Source organism: Micromys minutus (genome assembly GCF_963924665.1).
Source record: "Micromys minutus genome assembly, chromosome: 10".
Taxonomy (NCBI): domain Eukaryota; kingdom Metazoa; phylum Chordata; class Mammalia; order Rodentia; family Muridae; genus Micromys; species Micromys minutus.
Genome location: NC_137979.1, coordinates 6,226,354 through 6,242,890, shown reverse-complemented (window position 1 = coordinate 6,242,890; position 16,537 = coordinate 6,226,354). Strand labels below are relative to the sequence as shown.

Below are 16,537 nucleotides of genomic sequence, written 5' to 3'. Positions count from 1 at the left end.
CAACACTTGAGAGGCAGAAGGATTAGGAATTTAAGGCATCCTGGGACTACATAGGGAGTTTGAGGCTAGCCTAAACTACATGAGGCCCTACCTCAACCAAAACACAAAACAAAAAATCCTAACCAAAGCTTAGGTGAACAAAAGTATATATTATACCTATGTATAAAATTCTGAAAGAACAAAACTAAGTATTTTTTTAATTGAACATTAAGGTCTAGAGAGATGGCTCAGGGGTTAAGAGCACTGGCTGCTCTTCCAGAGGTTTGGGGTTCATTCCCAGTACCCACAAGTGTCTAACTAGTTCCAGGATCGCTGACACCCTCACACTGACACATATTGAGGCAAAACACCAATGCACATTTTTAAAAATTGAACATTGGAAGCCAGGTGTGGTGGCGAACACCTTTGACCTCAGAGCTTGGGAGGCAGAGGCAGGTGGGCAGATCTCTGAGTTTGAGGCCAGCCTGATCTACACAGCGAGTTCCAGGATAGCCAAAGACCCTCTCTCAAAATTTAACAAAAAACTTTGAACACAGATTTTCATGGAAAAAAAAAACCCAGAAAGCCAATTTCCCTTAATGAATGGCATACACAGTATTTTATGTGACTCAATCGATTGCTGCAAACTGGCTCTGAGCAGAACAACACTGTGGTCATCCAAGTCACACTTAGTGGCCACTGCCCATCCATCCTAACTACAGTGCCACGGGCTCCCTTCACATCACACAGCAACCAAGGTCACCTCCCTTTTGCTAATGGCAAGCCAAGGCTGGCTTATCAGGATGCCCCCGCCCTCAAACCATCCTACAGAAGTGGACTTTTAATAGAACACACACACATTTATGCCATCAACAATTTATTCTTCCGTTACGTAAAACCACAGCACTCTGAGGTGTTTGCGGCTACATTCCCACTCGAGACGTATGCCAATAAGTTTGTCCATTGAAAACCACACTTGTGGGAAGAAAGGGATCTCCGAATGAGCTAAATTTCACTTGGTTCATGGTGACGACCAGTGTGTCCTTTACACCTATGGATACTGCACACAACGTGCTCATCCACACACACACACTCTTCCCCCACTCACACATGTGCACTGAGTGACAGACTGGCCACATGGAGCTCTCCGCCCAGGCACTCAGGCCCACAGCATTGCTCTGCCAGACGGCCTGGAGGTGTGGCGGAGGGCCCCATGCTAACGGCAGGTGCACCTTGTAGCAATCATGTCTTCGTACTCTTTGTAAGCAATGGAGCCGTCGGGTTCAATGGTCAACACACTCAAGGGGCTGTATTTGCCAGGCACACATGAAGGTCTTGGCACTGAGGGGTCCAGCTTCTCATAGATGATATTCTGGACCATGGTGTGCACAGGGGAGCCGTACCGATGCCTCACTGCCCTGGGACAGTCCCCTTTACAGTACCTCGGGTTGTATCTGTGCGGGGCCACGATCCAGTTGTCCCATTTGAGCTGACTAAAACTCAGCCTGAAGTCATGGAGTTCACACTCGTTTTGGGGGGAAAGGAACTGTTTGAAGTATTCGCTGAGATTGAAGGATGCTGTAAGAAGGGGCCTCTTGGCTTCTGAACTGACGGCTTTCTGCCCTCGACGGTGCCGGGGAGATCTTTCCACCCCGGCAGCCATGCTGCCCTGGCTGGGAGGCTGTGACGGCCTCCCGGTGGACTGCAGGGACTGCCATGAATGGTAGGCCTGGGCACTCGTGTCGTTGAGATACAGGATGAGCGAGGGCAACACGGACAGAGGCATGTTAAACACGCCGTCCTCCGGGGCCTGGTCTTTCCTGCATGTAAAATTGACGGACATGTGAATGCTCCTCTCACTCGAGGCCACCAGGGGCTGAAGGAGAGAGGTCACATCCATCTCAATCCATCTGTGTTTCCTCAGGGTAAATGAGTATGGTGCTCTTGGGGGAGCCCTGACGGAAGACATGGGCTCCTTTACCACAAGGTCACACACGCAGGTCACAGTGGAGGAGGAAACAGCCGAGTTGTTCAGCGTGTACAGCAGGACCGATTTAAGCAGGTGTTCCATGGCAGTCACCCGGTCCAGATTAAACAGCAGGTCCACCGTCGGCAGGGGTCCTGAGAAGAGAAGCCACCGGTAAGTAACACTTGCAAACAAGCTGGAGAAAGCAGGAGTGAGAGGAGGGATTAGTACTTGACCATAGGCAGTTTCTTTTCTCTTTCCTCTCCTACTTAAGCCTCAAAACCAAAGGGAGGAAGGGAGCTAATAGGGAAAAAATTTAGAGGGTCTGGGGTATAACTCAGCGGCAGAGCATTTGCCCCCTATGCACAATGGCCTGGAGTCATGCTTTGGGTTAGACAGAGGTCTGGTTTTTTAATACCATCACTTTGGAGGCTGACAGATTGCCACCAGCCTCCACCACATAATGAGACTTCCTGAAACACACTCGTGAACTCACACATCTGGGCCTGGTAACCCAAGCCTATAAACCCAGTACTTGGGAAGTAAAGGCTATCTTTGGCTATACAGCAAGTCTGAGGTCAGCCTGAGTTGGTTACATGAGACCCTCCCCTTTCAAAAATCACCCCCCCCACACACAGGTGGGTCAAGTCTTGGGAGGTAGAGGCAAGAGGACCAGAAGTTCAATGGCTCCTTTGGCTATGGATCGAGTTCAAGACCAGACAGGCTGTTTGAGAATGTGGGCTGGTGGTTAGAGCTCAGTGGGTAAGGGTGACTGCCACTAAGCTCCAGGACTTGAGCTTGAACCCTAGGATCTGCATAGTGGAAGAACCAATTTCTAAAAACTTTTCTGGCCTCTCCACACATAATCCCCATCCCTAATTCACACATGCAAGTAAGTTTCATCTCAAGAAAAGGAGTGAGAACGGGTTTGCTGGGGAAGTGAAACCGGACCCAATAGCTTGCTCCAGACAGACAGACAGACAAGGGGAGTGTCTCCCTGTGGCAGCATCCCTCAAGACACAGCCAGGAGGCCACTGAAAGCAACACTGGCTAAGCCTGAAAGATGGTCTAGGCCCGGATGAAACAAGTCAATTGAGAACATTTGACTGCGGCGGTAATCACATGCTCTGGGATCAGAAACAAGTGGAGGGGAGAAGGCTGCTGCAGGAAAACGGGCTGGGGGCGGGGAGGTGGCTTTCAACGGCCTCAACTGCCTTGGACACTGGTGCCAGCTTGTGTGTGTGTGTTGAGGGGTGTTAATGGACACACTCTCTCTGTGGTACATGTATGGAGCTGGAAAGACAGCTTGTAGGAGCTGGTTCTTGTCAGCATTGGTGGAAGAAGCCTTCCTCCACAGAGTTCTCTCCACAGCCCAGAGGTTCTTTGTGCTTGTTTTGGTTTTTAAAGTGTAACTCTTCTTCCTTACTAAACAGGCCCCCCCCCCCACTGTTGACTAACGCTTGGGGGTTTGGGATTTTGTTTGCTCGCTTGTGGTTAGGACAGGGTCTCCCAGAACTCACTCTGTAGACGCAGCTGGCCCTGAACTCGAAGAGATTAGCATGCCCCTGCCTCCTGAGGGCTGGAATTAATGTAGTGAGTCACCACGCCCCACATGAGTTTTGTCTTGTTGGTACTGGAGGTCAAACTCCAGGCACCTGGTATATAGAACATAAATGGCCTCGTCTCAGCCATACAATTTTTTTTAAGATGTACTGTGCAGACAGAGACTGAAACTTTCCTCTTCGGGGAAAACAAGGGGAAATGTCCCGTATCACTCACCACTGGACCAAAGGCAGGTTTTAGGCACCATGGAAGGCCAACAGCTTGATAGGATAAAGAAGATTCGAGAAACCTCCGGAACTTTCTTTGGCCTTTCGAGACCTTGGTCTCTTTTAGCCTTAGCACTGGAGTGGCAGACGCAGGAGAGTCACTGCGTGTGTGAGACGGTCTCAGAGGATAAAGTTTAAAAAAGGAAACTCAAACAAGATAAAAATTTATCATATTAGCTTCTTAACTAAAGATGGTTTAGGAAACAAAATAGTAATCAATGCTATTGGCCAGAGATGTAGCAGCTAGCATATGTGAGCCTCTCCCTGCCCCCAATTTAATCTTTAGTACCACCACATCAAAAAAAGAAAAAAGAATTTAATAACTTTTTAAAAAGTGTTAACTTAAATTCGTTTGAGATACTGAGATTCATGCAAAATAAAATTCCCATATGTGAAAACCTATGTGATTCCACTACTCAAGGAGCTGGGGCAGGGGGATGCAGAGTTTTGAGTATAGCCCAGGTAACAGGATTAAGATCTTGCCTCAACACAAACCAACAAACCCAAATCAAAGTGTGGCTCCTTTTAGTAACAGAATCGGTAAAGCCCCAGTCTTGTCCCCCAGCCCAGTTGAACAGCCTGTTACCCACCTGTCATCTGGTTGCTGGGAGCCTGCTCCTGCTGGGCACAGGGGCTGAAAAGCCGGACAGTATTGTAGAGGTGACTTCTGCTGGGTTTAGGAACCCCCTCTTTGGTAGCATATGTCTTATACAGCTTTTTCATGTAGTAGAGTGCTCTGGAGTCAGGCTGCAGCTTAGGAGTCTCACCTCGCCTATCAGATAGAACCTTAAAGAGGGGGGGCAAGAGGCCAGACCTGTCAGTCCCATCTACAGGCAGCAGCAAGGACCAGGGGTCTGCCTCAGACTCCAGATTTTCACTGGCTCCAGTCTGGGACTCTCCCGTCGAAGCCTGAGAGCTAAGGCTAGCAAGAAAACACAGCCAGGCAAAGCAGCAAACCCCCAACAGGAATTTGCTGGGAAGTGTCATGGCTCGGGAGAACTAGGAAGGAACGCATCTCCCCATGCCCCAGTCCTCTTCCTAAAAGTCGGGAAGGCCCTGGTGTGGTCCTTAAATAAAATCTAGGTGTGGAAGACCAACTTCACTTCTGTAATCAGACCTCAAGGAGGCCTAGCTGAACACCATTGTTTATCTGCTCTATAGCAGTCAGCTGACCACACAGTTTTATCCAATTTGTCCTCATTAGAACCACATTTATCTACTTTAGTTTGCTTTCTGTTTCTCCTGACATTTACTTCAAACTCACCAAGTAGCATCACCCCAATGGACTACTTATATAGCTGAGAGCCCAACAGAAACCCAAGGAATTATAAAACAAAACCTCTTGGGCTTAGGGCTGGAGGTAGAACTGCACAAACATTAGGTTTGTCTTCTCTTTGTTTTTTTGTTTGTTTGTTTGTTTTGTTTTGTTTTTCTCTTGATTCATCATCGCCACAGCTCCCATCCAGGTGCTTAGAATAACTGATTGCTTACTGCACAGTGAATTCGAGAGGAGAGACAGACAGTAACAATGAGTCCCCAAATTCCAGTGATGTCAGGCTGTTCAGCCTATCCAGGAGGCTCAGTATTCGGGTTGTAAAGTTGGCACAGGATAACAGCTACTTGCAAAGTGCTTTAGAAGAGAACGGCAGGAGCCAGGTGTGGAAGGGCATGCCTTTACTCTCAAGCGTTTAGGAGACACAGGCAGGTGGACCTCTGTGTGTTAAGGCCAGCCTGGTCTGCACAGAGAGTTCTAGGACAGCCAGAGCTACGTAAGGTGGTGACTCCGTCTCAATAAAAAGAGGACATCACCTTTAACCTTACCCAATTAAAAATTACAATAGCTTGAAGCCGGAGGGATGCTGACTTGGTAGTTAAGGGCACTGGTTACTTTTCCTAGAACAAACCATTTGGCTCGTGACCATTTGTAACCCCACTTCCAAGGGATCCAATGCCTTTCTCTGCCATCCCTAAGAATGCAAAACATCCATTATAAAATGAAAATAAACGCATCTTTTTGTAAAAAAAAAAAATCTCCAATATCTACCTGGAATGGCAAGATAGCAACTTGTCACCAAGCCTAATGACCAAAAACTTCACTTCTACAGGCCTGAATTCAACCCCTGTGATCCATACAGTAAAAGGGGTGAAGAGACTCATACAAATTGTCTTATCTACACCCCTAGCCCTTGCATACCAAATACATAAAGTGTAATGAAAGTACAATATTGGGCTGGAGAGGTGGCTCAGTGGTTTAGAGCACTGACTGCTCTTCTAAGGGTCCTGAGTTCAACTCCCAACAACCACATGGTGGCTCACAACCATCTGTAATGAGATCTGATGCCCTCTTCTGGTGTGTCTAAAGACAGCTACAGTTTACTTATATATAATAAATATAAATATATTTTTTAAAAAGTGCAATATCCTGATGCACTTGTTTTGGTCTACAATTCACTTGATCATACTTTGGTTGAAAAGTGTTAAGATATCAGCAAGTGCTATTAAATAGACATTTATTTTTTAACCAATCACCCAGATGGCAGAAACCACGACAGTGTTTTAGTCCTTGATTAAAGTATCTGTGTTCCTGCCTTGGAGGTGAGATCAAGCTAGACAATATTTAAGGAAAACCGTGTGTGTGCGCGCGAGCGCGTGTGTGCAGGTTCACCGTGAAAGGAGGGCCCATCTAGTGCCTCCTTGGAAGGAGACTATCTCTTGGGAGAAAGTCAAAACACTCTGATAACACAGGATAAAAAAATCAGTTCACCCAGCACCAGTTTGATAAAGCTGAAGTACAAACTGAAGCTCACTGCCAAGCACCCCAGTTTGACTGCCAGATTATTTATGGCCAATCGTCCCATTTACAGCCACTGAGAGGAGAAAGTTTGGCGAGTCCCACAGGACACTATCAGGAGAATGCACTTTAAGGAAAACACAACAGCTCCTTAGAGAGTGTGGTCTGGGCTTGATGACACACTCAGCCCAAACCCACCACTTTCTCATTGGCTTTCATCACCACTATGAGCGTCTGACAACTGAACTGGAAGAAACGTTTGCCAGAGGCCTGCTAGGCAGTGTGTACCGAAACTCTAGATCCGTGTCCCTAATTTTGTACTGCTGTAGGTGAGGGTCTTATAACAACAGCTCAGACCCCTTTTGGTTACAGGGACATCATCAGGAGAACTAAGAGAACAAATACTCTATTTTTTGAGCAGCTCCGAGTTCTGTTACTCGCCTCTTGGAATCCCAGGTGATATAAGCCCCGCCCACCATCCTAATCCACTCCCCGATTCTCGCACCCTCTAGGCTGGAACCTTGCCGGCTTGTCCACCTAAGATCCCTAGGGGGCTCATAAGCCCCGCCCACTTGCTTCCAAAAGCCTGGCACACTCACCCACCAGGCCCCATTCCTCTTCAGGCCCCGCCCCTTAGCAACACCAGCCTCTCCCAAGGGTCCACTACGCTCCCGTAGACCCACAAGCATCTCTATAAGCCCGCCCACCCGGCGCCTCTAAGCACTGCCCCAGACCTCTTGCTACTGGTCCTTACTGGCTACCCGGAAGGTCAGGCCACGCCCACCAGGTCAACTGCCAGCGTCTCCCCCTCAAGATAAAAGAAAAATGGAAGTTCCCGGAAATGACTTCACGATCTCCAGGGTCAACTTCCGTTATTCACGGAAGTGACGTGCGAAAGCCGGGCTTCGCGTTGTGGAGGTAAAGGTGACCGGGTACAGAGGGTCGGTGTGGGGCGGTGGGAGTTCTTTTTTTTGCGAGACTGAACCACGCGCCTGTCTTCTGTGCTCAGGGCCGCCGCCACCATGGGTCGCGAGTTTGGGAACCTGACGCGGATACGGCACGTGATCTCCTACAGCTTGTCGCCCTTTGAGCAGCGCGCCTTCCCGAACTTTTTCAGCAAAGGCATCCCCAACGTGCTGCGCCGCACTCGCGAGCGCATCCTGCGCGTGGCACCGCGTGAGTGCGGGGCGGGCGGGGTACGGCCGTGAGCACCTTTCCTTCCAACATCCTCGACACACATGGAGTTCTTATCATATCGAAATGACTGGCCTAAGGTCAATTGGGTGACTCCAACGTCTCCCTCTGAGGTCATCACTGTCTACTATCAGTGATGAAAGGCTGATACAGTGTCTTGTGTTAGATATGCGGCCGATTTTGCTGACTGTTTGATGACATTGTGAATACGGCAAGAAGCCGTGGAAGGTACACTTAAATTTGATGTCGAGGTTGAAGCTCCATCTTGACGTCGAAGCCAGGCTGGCCTCAAACTTAAGACCTTCCTGCCTTGTCCTCAAGACTGTTGGCTGGGATTGTAGGCATGCGCCAGCACAGCAACTGAAAGTGTACTTTTTAAAAATCAAGATTATGTCAGGTGAATTTCATGAAATTTTTTATTTGGTGTTAAGTAGGAGAGAGACTAGGAAAGTGGGGGCCAGATCTTTCTGGGTTGATATCTTTGTTTGGGTTGCTTATAAAATAGTTGTGTAATATAATCATTTTGAACCTCTTATTAAAAGTAGTTTCTGGTCATAGTGGTGCTTGCATTTAATCCCAGTGGTCCTGAGGTAAAAGCAGGTGGACCTCTCGTTTGAGACGAGCCTGGTCTACATAGAGAGTTCCAGGCCAGCAAGGGCCTTAATAATGAGAGTCTGTCTCAAAATAGCAACAGAAACTTAGGGCTGGGGATGACTCAACAGTTAAAAGTCTTTTCTGATCTTTTAGAGGATCTGGATTCTGTTCCCAGCACCCTATGGTGGCTTACAACCATCTGACTTCAGTCCTAAGGGATTTGACGTTCTCTTACTATCTTAGTCACCTCGGTATGCCCCGAGTCATAGCACAGAGCATGCATGTAGTTGCACAAACATACATATACAGGCAAAACACTCTTAAAATATGAAAAGCAAAGGCCAGGCATGCATGACTTTAATCCCAGTGGTCAGGAGGCAAAGTTCGACACTAATCTCAGCACTTGGGAGGCAGTGACAGAACCCTGAAGTCAAGAATAGTCAGCTATACAGAGAAAGAAACCCAGGCTGGAGAGATGGCTCAGAGGTTAAGAGCACTGACTGCTCTTCCAGAGGTCCTGAGTTCAATTCCCGGCAAACAAAAAGTTAAAAGCTAGGGCGAAAGATAGAAGGACAGGCAGAATTGGTTGAAATTCAGAAGCGAGGACACAGCACAGAGGTAGATCTGCTGTTTGAGGGTAGTCTGTCTACATAATGAGACCATATCAACAACAAAAAAGGATCTGGGGGCTGGAGAGCTGCTGTCCTGGTTATGGTACGTGTACTTGTTCATGTAGATAGCCCAGGTGTGATTCCCAGCACTCATATGGTGTCTCACAACCATCTATAACTCCAGTTCCAGAGTGTCCAACATCTAGGCCCCAGGGCACTATATGCGTACATGGTGCACAATCATACATACATGTGTCTTTGGATGCACACAAAACACACACCCACACAGAATTATCAAATAAAATTATTTTGAAAGTTGCTGAGAAAATGTCTGTACTCATAACTTACCTTCTTGATTCCTACAGCCTTTGTAGCGGTCTATCTGATATATACATGGGGCACCCAGGTGTATGAGCAGTCCAAAAGGAAGAATCCTGCCATGTACGAAAATGACAAGTGAGCAGCCTGCACCTAGATGACAGTCCCCTGCCTTTGAAAGACCCTTCTCTTGGAGAGGAATCCACACTGTAGTCTTGAAGACAATAAACTACTTGAGGACTTCCCTTTGTGACTTTGTGTGCTTATTTGAGACAGGGTCTCACTGTATGTTTCTGACTAGCCTGGATCTAAGAAATTGGCCTGTCTCTGCCTCCTAAGTCATGCCATTAACCACCAAGCCCAGCATAACTTTGTTTTACAAGCAGAGTCCTTTTTTTTGGCTGGCAGTATTCGAGTTCATGACAATCCCTTTCTCAGCATAAGTTCTGAAGGGGGTTGGGATAGCTGTGAGTGGCAGGGAACCTAAAGTGCAGGTTCCCTATCCTCTGCTCCCATTACAACCATAAGGTCTAGGGATGACTGTAATTAGTGTGTCAGGTGTACTTTCTAGACACAATGAACTCTAACTCACGGCAGCCTTTGAAGTAAGCATTTTAATCCCTTTGCTGATGAGGAATCATGGTTTAAGTACTTTGCCCGGAATCATATGACAGTGAGTTGGTAGAGCCAGGTACCAGTGTGTGCTCTTAAAACCAGGCCATGGGCTAGAGAGGTGGTTCAGTGGTTAGAGCACTGACTGTTCTTCCAGAGGTCCTGAGTTCAAGTCCCAGCAACCACATGGTGGCTCACAACTGTTTGTAATGAGATCTGATGCCCTCTTCTGGTGTGTCTGAAGACAGCTACAGTGTATTCATACATAAATAATATTTTTTAAAAATTGGTTTCTTTAAAAAAAAAAAAAAAACAGGCCATGTTGCCTTCCTTAGGGATTTCATCTTTGAAAGGAAAACATGAGGCAACATGTTCCCTGCTACAGCCAAGGTCAGGGAACCACGGTTTTCTTTCATGGAGCCAATGCAACAAGCTTTTAGTCATGTGGACCACAGAGGCTGAAAAGATGTGTCCCTTTATGGAAAAAATAGACCACCTGCTGTAGAGCCTTTGGATGTCTCTAATTTCACCTGGACATGATAGTGTACAGGTGGTTGGCAGTTCTGAGCTGGCCCTGTCATTTGGTTTAAGGACATACTATAGATTGTAGCAACTCATAGCCCAACGTCTGACTCTTGGACTTTTTTCCTGATGATCGTCAGTTAGTACGAAAAGTTCACAGAACAAATTACTTCTAACAACACTTGCTTAGACTGTAAGCCAGGATGGGAAATGGTTGTGTCTGACACAGTCATACAACCATACCCTTAATACCCTTAAAACAGTGGTTCTCAACCTCCCTAATGCAAGCCTTCAATACAGTTTCTCACGTTGTGGTGACCCCAACTCTAAAATTATTTTTGTTGCTATTTCATAACTAATTTTGCTATTGTTATAAACTATAATGTAAATATCTTAGGATGATCTTTAGCCAACCGTGTGAAAGGGTCAGGTTATTCGATCCCCAAAGGGGTTGTGACCCACAGAGTGAGAACCAGTCTTTTTTTTTTTTTTTTTTTTTTTAAGATTTATTTACTTTATGTATTTGAGCACCGTCGCTCTCTTCAGACACACCAGAAGAGGGCATCAGATCTCATTACAGATGGTTGTGAGCCACCATGTGGTTGCTGGGAATTGAACTCAGGACCTCTGGAAGAGCAGCCAGTGCTCTTAACCACTGAGCCACCTCAAGACCCCACGAGAACCACAGTCTTAAACTGTCATTTCTACAGCCATAAGTGTCTTATGTATAAAACGTGGCAACAGAAATGCTGGGGTTAGCTGTACTGGAGATGGGGAAATGAGTGACCCCAGGGCTGAACACCACACCCAGCCCAGTTTCCCTGTCTGACTATTCAGATTTATTCTGAGTGGTCATACGTAGCCTTAAGAATCTGAAATAGCTAGGCTTGGTGGTGTATGCCTCTAATCCCAGCACTCTGGAGGCAGAGGCAGGTGGGCAGGTGAAACTCTAACTTTGAGGCCATCCTGGTCTACAAAGAGTTCCAAGACAGGGCTATTACAGAGAGAAACTCTGTCTCAAGCCAAAAAAAGAATCTGAAATAAGCTGCGAGCCCTGGAGGTATAGCTGCCTCCATCTTGACTTTGGACACTGCAGCTCAGAAAACTAAAGTTTTCTTAGCCCAGAGCAGAAGATGAATCTCTTGATCTGACCTTTTCAAAGCATACGTTATTGTTATGTGTGTACACACATGTGCCACGGTGTGCATGTGGAGGTCAGAGACCGGCTTTGTGAGGTCAGTTCTTCCACTTTTATCTGAATTCCAGGGATCAAACTTGGGTGGCTGGGCTTGGATGGCAAGCACCTTTACTGCAGTGCCCACCCTCTGAACACTGTGAATCTGTTGAGAAAATCCTGTTGTAAGGACTCTGATGTTCAGAGGTTCTACTCATGGCTGACATTGTTGAGGCTATTTTCGGCTTGTTTCATTTGAGCTTAGAGGCGGGGGTCTGAGCTGGGTGACAGGTGTCCAGTGACTCTGACTTTATGTGATGTAGGACCTGGAGCTACTTTAGGGACTCATTCTTTTTATTTAAAGGCTACATTTTTCAACATCTCCTTTATTATTTTATGTCCATTGGTGTTTTGCATGTATGTTTATATGAGAGTGTGAGATCCCCTGGAACTGGAGCTACAGACAGCTGTGAGCTGCCATGTGGGTGCGCTTAACCACTGAGTCATCTTTCCAGCCCTAGGAACTTGCTCTGTTTATAAAGATTCACAAAGGACAGTATGAGTCAACCTCCCACCTTCACACACGCACACACACACAGAGCGAGCGCTAGGATTGCAGACATGTTGCTACTCCTGGCTTGTTATGCGGGTGCCAGCATGGGTGTTGATGATCTGAACTTAGGTCCTCCCTGTCTCCCTGAGTCAAGCCTTTTAAGGAAGGAAGAACCTGCTATGGCTCCATGTCTTAGACACCCACAACTTCCAGCCCTAAGATACGGCTCTTTCATCTGCGGTGATGCAGCGATTTGCCCCACTGAACTCTTGGCCTGTCCCCAGATGTTGCTCCTGACCCCATGCCGCTCCTCTATAAGCCGCAACCTGGGAAAGGGAGCTCTCCCCATCCTGCTAGTGCTGTAGTCTGGACATAGGCAGACCTACATAGGACAGGCCCAGACACCTGTCAGTTCCAGCCAAAAAGCAAATACACTTTGACCCTTTGTTGAAACGTTACCTGGAAACGTGTTTCCATTTCAAAGTCTTCCACCTTTTATAGGCACCTCTTGCTCTGGGATGACACTAAAGTATCCCATTACTACCAAGCAGTCTTAATGACCTGGAAGGTATTTGGACAAGCTACGCACCGTGTCTTCCCCTTCTCCTTTTTGTCCAGCACTTTTCTCTGAAAGGTCCCTGGGGTTGTACCTGGAGTGAGCAAGCTCTCGCTTTCAAACCTGGTAGCCTCTCTTCTTGTAAATTAATCATTTGAATCCCAAAATGTGTCCGTGAGGCCTGAGGCCTACTCTCATCTCACATTAGAGCAAAAGACTAAAGCTGAAGACAGGAAGGGCTGGCTTGTGGTCAGATGATCACATATACTCTGCAGCATGCAGCTTCTGCCTCAAAGTCAAGAGTTCTTGTGTTCTAGCTGAACAGCCTAGGCCTATGAGGAAAAAGCTCATAACTCTTTCATTTAGCAATCCACATGACAGAACAGATGGGTTGTTTAAATTGGGGGCACAGTGTAGCTTCTACATTTCTTTTAAATACAGGTTTTGTTGAGATGTTGACTAACTTGCCCCTAGCATGCCGTTCCTTGGGGAGGAGGGCTGACCTGCAGGAGGTTTGAACATGGAGGCCTTGGACAGTGTTGCGCCCATGAGCACAAATGATCTTTTTCCTGTGCAAAGGGCATGGAGTTTCAGGATCTCCCCCTCAACTGGGCTATGATGAATTTAAAGAACGACACAAAAGTCTATTTTGATTTTGCTCAGGGCAAAGGAAAGCAGCAATAGAAGAATGGACGAGATGCGTGTCTGAGCCCTGGTGGAGAGGCTGGCCCTGAGCCCACAGATTTAAGTGATTGTAGGGTATCATGTTGTTCGGTCTTGCTTACCTAATCACATCTATGTTCTTACTCAATGTTCACTGGGTCACTACACAGCCTCTCCCCAACTCTGCACAGTTCCCATTTAGTCTTCTAGTACTGACTGCTGGGATTTACTGGTTATGTTTGGTAGGCTGGTCTACACAGCCTGTCCTCTGCCCCCCAAGGGCTAGGATTGAAGGTATACTGTCACAACAGCCTGGCTTTCCTCAGTGAGTCCTTGTGCTGAGGAGTTTCCCCAGATCATTGCAGTTAAATTTCATCCCACTCCAGCTCTGACACCCACCACACTTCTCCCTTGGCAAGAAGCAACATTAGCTTTGCTTAGGTTGGTGACCACACTGCTACTTTCAGTGCTTCGGCAGTTCCTCCATTTTTGCCTGGGACAAAGAAACACAAAACCAGACTTTTGTTCAAATTTTCAATCATGAAGATGAGAAGAGCCTTGGGAAGGGTTATGTGAGACATCAGACCAGGGAGAGAGACATCTATTTGTGATTTTCTTGATTGTGTGTGTGGTTTCTTATAGTCAAACAGAGATCTAAGATCCTATGCATATCCTGACTTTAAATTCAGCTTTTCCTCTCAAAAATTTTAAAACTCCCATGGCCAAGTGTGGTGGTCCACTTCCAAGACTGTGGGAGGCTATAAAGTTGGGCCAGCCTGGGCTATAAGATGCTCCTAAAATCAAAGGCCTTGTCATTGAGTACCAAAACTACTCACATTTAGTGTAGTTAAGTGTTAATCTAGCAACCTACAGGGATTCATTCCTACTGAGGCCAGTGCTTGGACTTACCATCTGCTGCCCCGAGGCTGCTGGAAGTCCTCTGCCAGAGCCCTGGCTACATGATTCATTTGGTGTTGTCAGTGCCTAAGCTGTAATGACACCAACTTAAGAGCTTCGGCTACCTCCTCCTCGTGTGTTTTTAATAACAAAATCCTAAGGAAGGGTATAGTTTGAGTTCTTCATAACCAGATCTTTACTAAGATGGCGGTGCAGACTGCTGGGGAAACTGGAGCACTGTGGACAGTCTGCTTAAGTCTCTTCCCATAGAAGGTCATACCTAACTGCTTGTACACAAGTCAGTGGTTTTTGCCTAGAAAAGCTGAGGTCAACATTACTTCTGAAGACTTTATTAGAATCCTATTTTGATTATAACCAGCTCACTGAGATATTTTAGGAAATGTTTTCTTGGTTCTGGGAACTGAACCCAGGACATCATAATGTTCCCGCCATTACATTCCCAGCCTGCTGTTACCTTAAAGGTACTGTAAGGTTCCTGGTCTCCCTCATGGATTCACGTGGCTTTCAGAGGCAAGGTGGGACAATGCTGATTTCTGATAAGTGTAAGGGTCCAGACCAGCAACACCATCAAAGTCCATGAGGGATCAGTAAGCACGATGTGCCTGGAATACAGTCCTTGGGTACATTCCCTGGGTACACATTAACTTACTGCATCGATCCTGATTACAAACAGACTTTGCCCCATTTCAGCTGGCAACCATGGGAAAGGCAGATAGATGTCGGTCTATAAAAGGAAATGGGAGCTGCCCCTGGCTCTCAGGCTCCAACATCTCCCTTTTGCCAAGATGCTACAGCTAAAACTCTTTGCAGTGCTCCTGACTTGTCTGCTGCTGCTGGGCCAGGTAAGAAAGGAAACATACGTGTATGTTGGACATAGTGGTGGCATGGTATTCAAAGTCAGTCCTTGGTAATGCAATTCAAGCTCCTGCAGCCTGGAAAGGGCCCTCCTGAGGGTGTGCAGCAGAGGGTGGGTGCTTCCTCAGCTAAAGTGAGTATACCTTTGCTCTACAGGCCAACAGCTCCCCAGTACCAGAACTGAGTTCAGCAAAGAGATTCCGGAGAATGACCCCATTTTGGAGAGGAGTTTCCCTCAGACCCATTGGTGCCTCATGCCTTGATGATTCGGAATGTATCACAAGACTATGCAGGTATTTGATAAACCTGGGTGCATGGTAAACTAGAGAGAGATGAGATCAGAAAACAGAGACCCAAGAGAGAGAGAAAGAGAGAGAGAGAGAGTGAGTGTGTGTGTGTGTGTGTGTGTGTTGGGGGGCATATGAAGCTGCAAGCTCCATGGAGGGGAGTTCCTTGACAGCCTAGAGTATTAACACTGGACAGAAGAGACAAGGAATAGTGGAGGCAGCAGGTGTCCTGGGCCCCTCAGGTCTATATCCAATCTTAATCTCGTCTTTTCTTCCCACGATAGAAAAAGACGCTGTTCCCTAAGTGTGGCCCAGGAGTGATGCAGGAGTGATGTTCATAATGGGGTACAGTCACCTCCAACAGTGCTCCGTTCTATGGAATATTGTTAACTACATTTTGGTTGGAGATACTGAAGTGAAGCAATCTTGTGTTTTTAATATTTAAAGACAGATACTTGCTTTAAACTGGTCTCCATTTCTTATTAGAAATGTTGTTGATTTGTACATAGACATAACTTTGTCAGAGTTTATTTTTCTACAAATATTATTAAATGTCTCAAATCTAAGTTCTGGTAGTCTGGAATTGACACTTGACTGGGTCACTTCATACGTTATGGAGAACAGTAGTCACTCCCTACCCCAGTGGTGCAGCTCCACTCGGAAGGTGTGGTGAGAGGCAATGCAGAAGAAGAGTGAGTCTTGGCAAACAGAAGTCATGGCTCTTTACTTTGCAAAGAACTCTTTAGGCTGGCATGTGCCACCTGAGGATGTATAAAAATCTGTCTATAACTTTATGAACATGAAGCAGAAACCCCCCAAAAGGTCTGATTAATAAAATAAGCCAGGCATGGTGGTACATGCCAGTACATGCCTTTAATCCTAGTACCAGGGAGGTGGAGGCAGAGGCAGACTGATCTCTGTAGGTTCAAGGACAGCCAGGTCTATATAGTGAGTTCCAGGCTAGGCAGGGCCACATATTAAGACCCTGTCTCAGAAAACAAATAAACAAACAAACAAAAACAAAAAAACAAAAAACCCAATAAATAAGTAATAAAAATAAATAATAGTTTATGTCTTCAGAGCATCAAGAAAGACTGAAGATGTCTGTCGGTGCA

General features: G+C 46.6%; 3 protein-coding genes across 4 annotated transcripts; 2 read left to right on the top strand and 1 right to left on the bottom strand.

The window, feature by feature from the left end:
- Positions 1–948: 948 nt before the first annotated feature.
- On the bottom strand, positions 949–7,207 carry GDF9 (growth differentiation factor 9; the record flags this gene model as incomplete). 2 transcript variants are annotated; one of them, XM_080924512.1, is made up of 3 exons in its annotated part: positions 949–2,100; positions 4,365–4,560; positions 7,165–7,207. In XM_080924512.1, the coding sequence occupies 2 exons, from the start codon at positions 4,495–4,497 to the stop codon at positions 1,196–1,198; spliced, it is 1,038 nt and encodes a 345-aa protein (XP_080780638.1). In that variant the 3' UTR covers positions 949–1,195. The 2 variants fall into 2 exon arrangements, with proteins under 2 accessions (XP_080780638.1, XP_080780637.1); XM_080924511.1 differs by lacking the exon at positions 7,165–7,207 and having other exon boundaries at positions 4,365–4,761.
- Positions 7,208–7,391: 184 nt separating this feature from the next.
- Positions 7,392–9,527, top strand: UQCRQ (ubiquinol-cytochrome c reductase complex III subunit VII). Its single transcript, XM_080923775.1, has 3 exons — positions 7,392–7,483; positions 7,575–7,741; positions 9,330–9,527. The coding sequence occupies exons 1-3, from the start codon at positions 7,407–7,409 to the stop codon at positions 9,422–9,424; spliced, it is 339 nt and encodes a 112-aa protein (XP_080779901.1). The 5' UTR covers positions 7,392–7,406; the 3' UTR covers positions 9,425–9,527.
- Positions 9,528–15,065: 5,538 nt separating this feature from the next.
- LEAP2 (liver enriched antimicrobial peptide 2) lies at positions 15,066–15,743 on the top strand (the record flags this gene model as incomplete). The annotated part of the gene is made up of 3 exons (XM_080923488.1): positions 15,066–15,122; positions 15,292–15,428; positions 15,707–15,743. The coding sequence occupies 3 exons, from the start codon at positions 15,066–15,068 to the stop codon at positions 15,741–15,743; spliced, it is 231 nt and encodes a 76-aa protein (XP_080779614.1).
- Positions 15,744–16,537: the final 794 nt, after the last annotated feature.